This window comes from Manduca sexta, unplaced genomic scaffold (assembly GCF_014839805.1).
Source record: "Manduca sexta isolate Smith_Timp_Sample1 unplaced genomic scaffold, JHU_Msex_v1.0 HiC_scaffold_3112, whole genome shotgun sequence".
NCBI lineage: Eukaryota > Metazoa > Arthropoda > Insecta > Lepidoptera > Sphingidae > Manduca > Manduca sexta.
In genome coordinates this window covers 2,968-15,778 of record NW_023594145.1, presented here as the reverse complement: position 1 = coordinate 15,778, position 12,811 = coordinate 2,968, and the positions used below count along the sequence as shown (strand labels likewise).

Genomic DNA, 12,811 nt, shown 5'->3' with positions numbered 1-12,811 from the left:
AATCGAAATTAAAATATATTTCCGGATTTGGTCCCCCCCGTGATCATGAAGGCTGCAAAGTCTTCGAAACGTCGGGAGAAAAATAAAAAACAAAAAACCGCGATAGAATCCAAAAAATTAGTTTAATTTCAATGTCTAACATTCGCGTAAACATAAGAAATCATTACGAATAATCATTAACGCATCGTAGATTTACGCGGTGCAAATCCTTCACACATTCGTGATCAGTCATTGGACATCCATTGAGGATTTTCCTTATGAAACTGGACAGTATTTTATACCACCTACAGAAGAAAATTAGAGAATTGTAATATTTTTATACCTTTTTCTTTTTTGTCGCGGAGACGGGCGGACAGCCCCCTGCTGCCCGCCGACGACGCCCTTCGTGGCCCCTATAAGTCGCCTCTTACGACAGGCAGGGGATACCGTGGTGGAATTCTCCAAACGCCCCCATTCTACAGGGCGGATATTTTTATAGCTAAAAGTTAGATAGATATCTATCTATGCTCTTTTGCTAAAATAAGAAAATATCTTTGATGTATTAACACTAATAATCATCATATAAATCATATTAATCATGGTAATAATATGTGATCTTATTCAGACCCTAGGACTCAAGAATGGTTCCTCATGAGATCACCATGGGCGGGACTAGCCATACTATCAATTTATCTGATGTCAGTACTCAAATGGCTGCCCAACTTTATGAGCAAGCGGCCCGCCTACGAGCTACGGTCAATTATTGTGATTTATAACATAATACAAATGTTTGGTTGTGCGTACGTGTTCTACCAAGTAAGTAATCTGCTTAAATTGTTGCTTCAAAAAAACAGTCCGCAGCTGTCGTGGCGCTAGTGTTGAATACACTGTGAGGCTATGACGGGACCCAATTTCCATAACCAACAGAAATATTGGTTTTGTTAAAAAAATACGGTTCTGGCTGACGTGGGACTGGATAAGTTAAAACACCTGCATCTTAATTTGCTGTCCAAACAATGTCTCTGTGTTGGGATATAAAAAAAACACTTAGAAAACAATTTAACATTACCTAATAATATACTGGTTACAATTTTTTGATTCGGTGCCTAAATAAAATTTAAAATTGTTTTCCTATAATTGTTCGGGTATTTATTTAACTTACCTAGCACTTTTAAATATATTTCCTACCTATACACGTCGAATTGGTGACCTCCTCTTTTTAAGTTGGTTAACAATTACGAGTACCCACACGTTGGAAGCCATTTTTCAATAATTTTTAATGACGTTTACTTTAGGTTACTTATCTTCATTTTTAACCAACTTCAAAAAAAGGAGGAGGTTCTCAATTCGGCGTGTTATTTATGTTTGTTACCTCAGGACTCAGTCATTTATAAAACGATTTGGAAATTAAAAATTTGTTCAGTAGTTTTGTTTTTGCGTATATTCTTATTACTTACATGCAATCATGAATTGCCGTTTGTTTAATTAAATCATATTGTATATTTGGTGAACAGAGTATGAAACTGGGTTGGCTGAGTCACTACAAGCTGGTCTGTCAGCCGCCAGACGAGGAGCCGCATAGCGTGGACTACGCATGGCGTGTTTGTTACGGTTATTTTGTACTCAAACTCATGGATCTCCTTGATACGGTAATCTAAATTGTCACATATATTATTATGTATACTGTAATAAACGGTACAAGTTCTAAGTACAGATCAAATGTGGTGGTGGTAAGCTTGCGTATGTAAAGATCAGACTAAAATATATAATAGCCGTATGGCACATCCAAAGCCTATAGGCAACGAGCATTAACTAAGGAACCAATTGCGCGAACCATTTTCGTATTGGACGTCAAAACCTATCACGGGTGTGCTCACGACTCGTACTTCTATCTGCAACACACATGATGGCGAAAATATAATTAATTCATTCAGTGCTGATAGATAATAATATAATATCAGCCCTATCTTTTATACTGCCCACTGCTAATTACGGATTGGCAGACTTCACATATCGTCAAAATTCTTATAGAAAACTTCTTAGGTATACAGGTTTCCTCGCAATGTTTTCCTTCACCGTTCAACCGATTGACCGACACAAAGAATACTCACATAATTTTAAATAAGTCAAGGGCATGCCTTGGATTTTGAACCCGCGGACATTCGCCTGGGTAATCCATTTAGTAGTAGTTTTCTTTTAATATACTTATTAGCCTACTGGCTATCGTCGCTCTTGCAAGATAAATAACCGAAACTCGCATGCGCTTGCGTAGGACTTTTAAGTAAGCCGTCGCAATGGTAGTCGGGATTAAAGTGGTATACTCATTATAAGTATACAGGTTAATAGGTACTATATTTACTTACTTAACTTACATACATTTAGATGTGTTTATTTCTTACTTTTTTTATTTTAACGAACATTTGCGCGACATTTTTTTATACGTTTGAACTAGGCCTATACCAAAATGTGACTACCTACTTTTCAGATCGAACGCTTTCCAAACTTTAACCCCAATTTGGTTATTAGATTGTTGGTGTAGTATCTACCAAAATAAATAACTCTTAAGAACAATAATCAAAACTAATAGAATAACTCAAAACTTACAACTTAAACTAATTGAAATTAAACTAATTTTCGGATTCTATCGCGGTGTTAGTATTTTATTTTCTCCCGACGTTTCGAAGACTTTGCAGCCTTCATGGTCACGGGGGGGACTGAGGTGTTGTTCATCCGTAAAGTCAAAGTTACAATATCTAATAATAGATATAAATAATAATAATATATAATAATAAATATAGTTAATTTATGTAGATTTAACTTAAACTAATGTTTACCTAACTACCTAATTTATCATTCGCAACGTTGTGGATACCTACATGGATGTTAATTTCAAACTGCATACATTTAAATGTTAATTAAACTTCATGCTCTTTGAAAATAACTGCGACTTGAATATTTGTATTGTTAACAATATGTCCAAGTGGTTAAATCTACATAAATTTTAATATATGTTGCAGGTTTTCTTCGTATTAAGAAAAAAACAAAACCAAGTATCATTCCTACACGTGTACCATCACTTTGGAATGGTCGCAGTTTCTTGGGGCATGGTTAAATGGTTGCCAGGTAATCTAAGAAGCAAAATCTCCTTATACCTACGAAAGATTAGTATGATGATCCTGTGATGTTGACTTGATGGTCTTCTGTAAAATGTTTGAATATTAAGTATATATATTGACTATTGAAGACTGCCTCGGCAGTCGGCAGCGTGGTTGAAACGGCGGTACAAAACCGCTGTGATATTCATTTTCCTATGCCCCGGCTTCGAATCCTGGGCCACGAAGTGATATTAGGTTTTTCCGCAACAGCAATTAACCCGAATTATGGAATTTGTGCCAGATCCCATCCCATTATCACAGAATGGGACGGAACACAGCTAGTGAAAACAGATGCCCTGGGTGCCCTTTGCCTACCCCTTTAGCGATAAGGGTGATGTTTTTGTTACGTTCAAACATTTAACATGAATTTAAATGAATTAAGAATTAACTAACCTTATTACGGTTATGTGGTTCGAGTAAAAGCTTCCGCGGACCGACCTCCATATTATACAGGCTGTTTTTTTAACTAGGATAGTATGAGTTCCAAATTATATTTAAGGTGAGGTGGGGCAAGTGCGCCGACGGGGTAAGTGCACCTGCCCTAAAAAAATCGAGAACTATTGATGTTATACAATTACCGCAATCTTACATCTATGCTACTAACTGAAATACAGTTCCACTAAAAACATAAATGGCTATGTTCATTTTAATACGATTTATTCGCCATTTTATTTTAAGTGTCATTTAGACCTGTAAACCGAGATGACCCCGTGAAAGATAACATCAAATATTTCAAGATATTTAACATATTTCTGTAAACCAGTAAGGTGAATACATAGTTTAAACCTTTTATTTTAACTTCCTGCCTGAATTTTATTTATATATACTAAAATAAAGGATTATTTAGCAATGCGAAAAAATGTACCTAAAAATTGTCGAGTAGGGCAAGTGCGCCTCAGTTAATAGTCGTATGGCGCACTTGCCCCTGATCCATATATAACCAACCTTTTTTGAGAATAAGGTTTACTAATATGAATTATTATTATTAAAATGTTATACTTAACGGCAATTTAATTTTTTGTACTCAAGGTATTTTGTTTTGAGCCGACTTAAATAAAAGGGCGTATTAGTTAATTCGTTTTTATTGAGTTATAACGCATTCAAAATCGTTAATTTCTACATTTTTGTATGTTTTTTGGTTTTTAGAAATAAAATGGATTTTATATTAGGGCTACCATTTTTTTATTCCAACACATCCGCACACAAAACTCTAACATAGCAAAAAATGATATATCAAAAAAATCTAAAATGTTTTCAAGCCCTGATTTACGTATATATGGCGCACTTGCCCCGAATTTGATTTGACAGCCATAGTTTGTTATAATATTGAGTGATTAAAAATTATCCAAGAGCAATGCGAGTAAAACTTATTTCTCTATGGACTAAAGTGTGTGTTTTCTTTATAATGTTTCATATTGGCAGTTTTTTACACAGGCGCACTTACCCCATTTCCGGAGGCAAGTGCGCCTACTACCATTTTTACTTTGAGCAAAATATTATTAATTTATGGTCCGATTTCCTTGAATGGCTATAGGCTGTTATCACAAAATACCAAATATTCTTAAATTAATAAAATTACATTCTTAAGTCAGCACAAAAAGAAATTATTTTGCATTGAATCCAGCTATGAAAATTTTATGGCGCACTTCCCCCGACTGACCTTATCGTGATTAATTTTAAACTAAATTTTTAAATGTGCAGTACGTATAAACTTATTAAAGTCTGAACGCTAGAGCCTTTGCATTATCTTGTTGAATAGTAAAACATTTTACTCAATTGGACTAACTTTTTTCTTCTTATAATGTATGTATTCCTACATAAAACACTTAACTTCACACAACTACATGGCCAAAAAAAATACCATGCCAAATTATAACTAAAACAGTTTCTCAGTACCTCCTATTGTTTGGATTTCCTGAAACTGTCCTAGTTAAAAAAAAACTCAATATGTGTAGGTACCTACTCTGTAATCAAGTGATAATTTGCCGCTAAACTTTTTTTGTGAATGCAGGTGGTCACGTTACATTCCTGGTTACTCTGAATTCGTTCGTACACGTAATCATGTACATGTACTATCTCCTCACGATCTGGGACAAATCATTTAAGAAATCCATCTGGTGGAAGAAATATGTCACACAAATTCAAATTGTAAGTACCTCATTAAATATTTAATAATAAAATAGTAATTTCAGTAATAGATCTTATTGCTCAACAAATCTGAGTTCATCTTCGCATATAATCTTTAAATCAGTCAAAAGATACTCCAGAAATGTTTGCTTCCCAAAGAAACTGGTATAGAATTCAGAACATATTTCAGAGTATATTTATACAATGAAGCTAAGTCCATTAAAGCAGAGCGGAGATGAACTAAAAAAATATTAACAAGATGGCTCGTATTTTACCTTGAGAGCTAACAACAAGCTTTCAAAGCGCTTTTTTTCTTCCTACTATGCCCGTTTTAAAGAATATAGATGGCGCTCTCAACACGCGTCACTACTAACGCGATGTATTTTTTTTTTCACGTCATTGCCTGTATTTCGGGTTTAAAATTTTTATAATACGTCTTCTCATATTCCAGTTGCAATTCACATTACTACTGGCGCATTTCATAGTGCTGACTTTGGCGAAAGATTGCAATTACCCTCGAGAGCCGGCCTACCTTCTAATTCCACAGAACTTATTTATGGTCATACTTTTCTTAGATTTCTACTACCGATCGTACATAAAGCCTCCCCAGAAGAATGCTTAGATCAACATATTGAACTTGATGCGTTATGTATTTAAGTAAATAAAAAAATATAATTTTCAACTCAGTTCTGTATTTTATTTCTACATAAATATCACATTTCGCAGTAAGATGATCTACATGAACATTGTCCTTAAATATATTGAACATCGCAACAATAAATAAGTAGTTATATGCTATATCTTATTTATAAGGCAACTTGTTACCAATATGAAAAATTTAAAATAATCACTATAAATTGCAGCTGAGCTTAGCTACGTGCAAGTTTTAAATAAAGCTTATAACTTATTACCAAAACATTTTTTTTAAAAAAGTATCGTAAAAATAGGTTATATACCCCTTGGAGTAACACTGGCCAAGTCATTATGATTTACTGAACACACATAATACCGTCATTGTACAATAAAAATAAAAAGACTTACACTTTTTACTTACGCTACTTACATCTTATACTGGTATTAATAGTTATATAAAAATAATTTCAGTTCTTACCGTGAGCAAAGTAATACTAAACAATATATTGCTTCAATTTTATTACCTTCTAAAAGCGGATATATTGAATAAAAATAAACGTATTTAAAAATACTTTGAACACAGCCTCGTCAAACACAAGACTAGCTCAGACGAGCGAAAAGGTTTTGCTTCACGAGATCTATGACGTTGCTCTCGCTGAACGCGTCAATAACAGCTTTTGTTAAACAAAGTGTTGTGGTGGCGCCATCTACCTCTTCATCCTGCAATGGTCTGTCCATATTGGCATATTCCCTGAGATTCTGTTTTATCAAATTGATAAGCTCGTCTGTCGTTATAGTGGCGGCCACTTCAAGATTGTTGGCTTGGTTCTCTAGGAGAGTTTTGAGATCATATTCCTCCGTCACGGAGGGCGCGGGGTCCTCCTCACATGTCCTCTGCCGCTTGGCACGACGTAACTTACGCCTATTATCTAAATACGCGTTGGCAACAGTCTCTAATTGCAAGAATAATACTGCCAGCGGCGTATCTGATATATCGTCCTGAAGCAAAACATTCATTTATTTCTTGAATCTAATTTCACCAAGTAATTTTATCCTAAATACAATAAAATTGCAGCGAATGCAACGCTTGGAGAAGATGATCTAATATGAATGACGCAAGCTCAATTTCCGTGACTTCCGATGACTTAATAGACATAGCCACCTATAGCGAACGTAACAAAACCAGCTAAACAACATCGCTATTAAATGTACGAATGATGTAATCCATGACCGCTAGCTATCCTAGCGTGGAATGATATCAAAAATGTGTCATCAAATGGCACAAAACTTTAAACTCCTCACCTCATTTGGATTCACTATCAACTTCGCAGTTTCTTGCGGTAGATCCTTACATATCTGAGCAACCAATATTTTGATCAAAGCCTCGGACACCTGAGCTGAACTATCTTTATCCTGTAAACAATAAAATATATTCCAACATTTAGGTCATGCAAACAATTAATTTATAATACACTTTATAATTCATTGAATTTATAATTCAATTCATTGTCTTTAGACAACTACAAAGATCCAACGGATATCCTTGAAATAACGGAAGGAACAAATCTGCGAAATAGTAGTCAGTATCATAACAATAATTAGATGGAATAGGATATGCATGACCGAGAATTTTAATTGGCGCATATTACACATCACGCAACGGAACATACATGTGGCAGCCAGATGTTGAGAGCGATGTTCAGAGGCTCCAGGTTCTGTACGTAATGCCACCAACCTCGCGGCACCAGCAGCGCATCACCAGCCGACAGTTCCACCATTCTAGCTCCTGTCACACCTGCAATCAAAATTAAACAAAAATGCAGAGGACTGTTATTTCCCGCGGATCCGTCCGCAAGAATTGAATTTGGAGAGGAACTGTACGTAATTCGTAATTGTAAACACTCATAAAGGAGGGCATTTCCATTCCTAATATTACTTAAAAGTCATTCGTCACCAATACGTTAAATATCGTAAGTACCTAGTTCGAGAAAAGTCATTCTTCACACTTAGCGCCTCGCAACGTTACATTACACATCACCGGATATTCGTTGCTGTATTTATTGTATGTTATGCGACAAAGTATTCGGGGAAATTGTAATGATGGTAGACAAAACCTTTTATATGAGACTGAGTGAAAGTGACAACTGCGTAAGAGCAAAACCTAACAGCTTATTAATAAACATCCATGGAAGCACAAACTATATCCTAGGGAGGTTTTTGACCTTTAAGGAGTAGAAACATCAATCGGGTGGAGATTAGGCTAAACAGTGTCAGTGATCCTATGAAATGAAACAAAATGCTACCACTTTTTTCACATCCTGTTTCTCAGAACTTAGCTGCCTGAGAGTACCACATGTATCATACTGCAGGCAAAATCTTCCAGATAGTAGAGCTAGACACAGTTACGACTACCATTTCTGACAGTCTGAACATCAAAGAAGACACCATATTGTAGTTTTTTGGGAAGGCGTCATTTGCGAAATCGATAATTGTAAGGTGCACATTTGTCACTGTATGTCACGCCACTAGAGTGACCAGTCAACTACTTTATATCAGTGGACTAGGTGCCAAAAGGTCACTGTGACAAAAAAAATTAAATCAGCAATGGTTCTACTGAAACTAATTACAATTGGCACGGGCACACAAATGAATCACGTCTCGCGCAAAATTTGTTTCAAATGGCTTGTGAAGCGACAGCTCATTAGCATTACAATCAGGTGTGCTGTCATGAAGAACATCATAATAATTTCAAACACTTAATCTTACAACTACTTTTAGCTATATACAGAATCTTGTTTGGTATATATTGTCAGTGTTCATTCTAATAGTTTAAATGGTTTACTGATGGCTTGTTCTTATTCCACATTCCCACTCAATTGTAAAGTTGTTTAAACTTATATAAATTAGTTTGCAAAACAAAAAATTAAGCAAATATTTTAACTAGGCACCTGTGTGTCAATCTAGCATCTCTGACATTCCAATTCTGGACAAATCATGTATTGTATAAAACAGTAGCGAAGCGTCCATACAAGCCGATTCCTACCGGGTAACCTTTTGTAACTTAATTAAAAATAATAAAAGAAAAACATAACAAATATAACTAGAATAATAATAGTATACTCAAACAAGTCATCTTATACTTATTCAATTAAATCAATACTTCAACGATAACGGTACATAATATCAATTCGTTAAATCGTAACTCGCGCGCAGTACTCGCGCCTTAGTGTTCGAAGGAAACCCGGCCGCGCGTAGCTTCCCTCGCGATATTGTTGTCTCTTTCACACGCAGCGCGGTGTCTTTGTCTAATCTTTTGGAAGTGTCGTAAAAATACATGTGTGTGTGCGTGTATATGTATTTCAGGGTAACCCGAGAATTTGCGGCTTCACGTTGAGTCATTGGCGCGAATTTTTTTAATAATTTAGAATGTATTAATTAGTCTTTTTGTATAGTGTGCGTTATTAATATTTGTTGGACTCTTGTAGGTACCTATGTTCAAAATAATATGTGATTATTTTTATAATTTAGAGTTTAGACTTGTTTATGTTAGAAGGAAATTATTAAGTATTACGATATTTTACTGATTTTATTTTTATTGTGAAATGCGTATTACATCTGTAGAAAAAAATATTTCTTCAGGTTCTCTTTTGAAAATTTTCACCCTTCGCCACTGGTATAAAAAAACACACATCTCATGGAATAGACATGGGCTGAATTTTCTTCTTGTCTGTTTGAATTAGGTGAAATAATTATAACATGCATAACATAAACTCACCATTAAAGGCATCAATATTATTGGGGCAATAAAAGTTCAGTTCACTGTACACACTAGATTCTTCATAAGGCACTCTGGTTGACTTCATGCCACCCGTTTCTGGCGGAAACAATATCCAGCGTTTCCTGAAATAAAACATATACGCATACTTTTGAAACATAATATTACCATTATTGTAACATTATAGTATTCACGTAACCATAGCCAAGCCTCTATTAGTGTGCAGCTGGCAGATATCAACATAACATGACATAACATGTCTACTAAAATATTAAATTAAAGCGTTTGTCTGAACATGCTAATCTCAGGAACTACTAAACCTATTTAATTTTTTTTTTTCACTAATAGAGGAAGCTTATACTCCTTAGTGGAACACTCTTTTTCCTGTGTACTATAGGTTACTTTTTCATTCTGGGAGAACATTTATCTTGGAGTAACTAATTCATGTAGGTGGAGCCGCAGGCAAAAGCTGGTTCTAAATACAAAAGCTGAAGGGTTTTTGTTTCATTTAAATGATCTACAGGCATGATACTAAAATATTACTATAAATGAGTTCATATTCATAACACGTAATTATTTTACACTAAGTAATTACTCATGATTCACATAATTAAACATGTAACAATCTTATATCCGTGGCATTAACTATAATTTTGCTTGCACGCAAATAAAAACTCACTTTCCATATAATTGTGCAACAATGTTCACTCCATAAGTGTCCTGGTGGGCAGGTGTGTGAGCTCCCTTACTGCCTACCCACAGAGTTGTGTCTGTGGCACCCTTGCCAGGATATCCAAACTGCTTCCAAGATATATCCTGCAAACAAACTCACTACTCAATATTTCACAGATAGAATAAGAATATATCATATTTTGAAATACTATGTATTCTCTCTGATCAGTGACTCAATTCTAATTATTAATATAAATATACAGTATTTTTATTACAATATAAACTTTATTAATAATATTTTCACATCTAAAGATGCACAAAGAACCCAACAATTTAAAACAATGTCTAGATTTTAAAGTCATTAACATACAAAAAACCAAACCACAAAACTGATTATAAAATAATCTATGGTACTAATATGGTAACATATTCTATCAAATAAACAAATATTTTTCCAAGTTGGTTATCAAATAACAAAGTTCTAAGGTAACAAACATAAAAAAATACATATTGAATTGAGAAACTTATACCTTTATTTAAGTTGATTAAAGTTCAATAAATATGAAATTGAATGACATTAAAGTTTAAAGTATGTAATCAATAACACATTTTTTTATGTTTTATATAATTAGCCTGCAATTATTTTAAAATTCCAACAATAATGAAGTATCCACTGTCTTTTATAGCCACCTTTTTTTTTAAATTATGCTAAGTAGTTGTTTTAAAATAATCATAGATTTTTTTATTTTAGTGTACTTGCTTCTGTAATTTATTTCACAGTACTTCTTTATGTAAGAAAACATTTATGATGAAGTGTATAATTTCTCAATGAATTTGTTTGTAATAAATCACTTAATACATACACATCTTTGCAAACATATTGATATCATAAAATGCACAAGAATTATTAATTTTAATTAATCCATTTAACTTCCTTAACTTAAAGATAACATTATGTAAAAACGCTACTGAGTTATGCTAGTACCTATTGACGACCTAAAATCTTTTAATATTGAAAGAATTTCAAAGAATATTATTGTTATGAAATTCCTTCCTCAGAAAAAAAAAATATAATAAGAATCCTGTTTGCTACTTACTTACCTTATACAATTCGTCATCTCCAGTGAACCACTGATGAACGTACTTGTAGTCGAAATACATCCAGTCGTCGCTCGTGGGCAAATTGTCTACGAAATTCTTAAACGTCATATTTTTCACCTTGCACCTTCTTTCCCAGCATGGTTCGTCAGATATGAAGTCTCGTTTCATACAGCGAAAGGGAATTTCCTTGTCGCCGAACACTGAGCACCATTTTTCTATATTCCATTGGCATATCGACCAGTTATCTACGAATCCGCGAAATACTATCGGGGTGCTAGCTTTCGCTATTACACTACGAACAGCTTCCTCGTTTAATACCGACATTTAAAATAATCACTATTATATAAAAATAAAACAACAGTGAATTTAAAAAGTAGTGTTTGTGTTAACTTTGAATGATTCAAAATGTATCTGAACAGTTCGCGATTAACAAAGTGAAAAAATTGTTTTGACATATCAGATTTGACTTTGACATTTAATTTTTTTACGCAGAGAGCAAAGAACGTTCGTTTCATTAGGCTAAATTTTCATACAATATTTATTATATTCAATTATCTTATTTCTTACTTATATGCTTTTTATTTCTAATTTATAAATGTTAAAGTTTGTAAAAATATTTAGATGTTTGTTCGACGTAAACATAGAAAGACCATCACGGGTGTGTATGAAGTTATGCATACGGATAGAAAACATACTGGATTAACATATAGATTACTTTTTATCTTGGTAACTTTCTCCCATGGTAAGTGAGGTTTTTTTTAAATATATGGCGCTGGCATCATTCATCTGGTGCAATAAACGGATACAATGTTTTAGTAACTTTTATAGGGGGACAGAATGATCACGCCGGCGATGCCGCAAGCAAGACCTAGTGGTGAATAAGGATAACATCTTTAAAATAATAATAGGCTAGTAACCAAAAAAATCATTTGTTTGTAAATGTAGTTTATGTGAAACGGAATGAAATCAAATATATTATTATAGAAGACCTCTGAAAATCTTGAGAACTAAAAAGTCACCCTACTAATGATATAGATGCTATCATAGTAGTTAAGTATTGCCTATTAAGCTCTTCATTCAGTACGGTGCGCCGCACCGCGACTTCGCTAAAAAGATTTGGGACTAGGTTCATCCATAAATTTCATTTCATCTTCATTTACGTGTCTGAGGCTTAGGGATTATGTAACCGATAGTCGATAACGAAGTTTAAGTGACAAGATCATTTGTTTTGTAAGTACTTTGTTCCAAATATTACGCCATTTTTTCCGCTTTCCAATATGCATTGGATTGGCGTAGCTAAGGGGAGGGCGGCCTGTATGAGCAGCTGGTGCCAACGATAGAATAATGTGTCTATGTCTACACTCTGGAG

At 34.2% G+C, this 12,811-nt stretch overlaps 2 protein-coding genes across 2 annotated transcripts; one reads left to right on the top strand and one right to left on the bottom strand.

The window, feature by feature from the left end:
• The first annotated feature begins 576 nt into the window (after positions 1 to 576).
• Positions 577 to 5,947, top strand: LOC119192746 (elongation of very long chain fatty acids protein 4-like). Its single transcript, XM_037446511.1, has 5 exons — positions 577 to 795; positions 1,494 to 1,628; positions 2,997 to 3,102; positions 5,146 to 5,282; positions 5,713 to 5,947. The coding sequence occupies exons 1-5, from the start codon at positions 631 to 633 to the stop codon at positions 5,881 to 5,883; spliced, it is 714 nt and encodes a 237-aa protein (XP_037302408.1). The 5' UTR covers positions 577 to 630; the 3' UTR covers positions 5,884 to 5,947.
• Positions 5,937 to 11,894, bottom strand: LOC115453868 (HSPB1-associated protein 1). The gene is made up of 6 exons (XM_030182596.2): positions 11,443 to 11,894; positions 10,349 to 10,485; positions 9,670 to 9,794; positions 7,565 to 7,689; positions 7,197 to 7,307; positions 5,937 to 6,893 (listed from the first exon to the last, which is right to left on the bottom strand). The coding sequence occupies exons 1-6, from the start codon at positions 11,764 to 11,766 to the stop codon at positions 6,495 to 6,497; spliced, it is 1,221 nt and encodes a 406-aa protein (XP_030038456.1). The 5' UTR covers positions 11,767 to 11,894; the 3' UTR covers positions 5,937 to 6,494.
• Between the last annotated feature and the right edge of the window lie 917 nt (positions 11,895 to 12,811).

Bases quoted from the DNA above. Each gene is read 5' to 3' on its own strand.
- LOC119192746 (XM_037446511.1), top strand. From the start codon at position 631: ATGAGATCACCATGGGCGGGACTAGCCATACTATCAATTTATCTGATG. The intron at 1,629-2,996 runs GTAATCTAAATT...TATATGTTGCAG, and splicing joins TCATGGATCTCCTTGATACG to GTTTTCTTCGTATTAAGAAA. The intron at 5,283-5,712 runs GTAAGTACCTCA...CTCATATTCCAG, and splicing joins ATGTCACACAAATTCAAATT to TTGCAATTCACATTACTACT.
- LOC115453868 (XM_030182596.2), bottom strand. From the start codon at position 11,766: ATGTCGGTATTAAACGAGGAAGCTGTTCGTAGTGTAATAGCGAAAGCT. The intron at 7,690-9,669 runs GTGAGTTTATGT...TTTTGATTGCAG, and splicing joins TAATATTGATGCCTTTAATG to GTGTGACAGGAGCTAGAATG. The intron at 6,894-7,196 runs GTGAGGAGTTTA...GTTTTGCTTCAG, and splicing joins TGATAGTGAATCCAAATGAG to GACGATATATCAGATACGCC.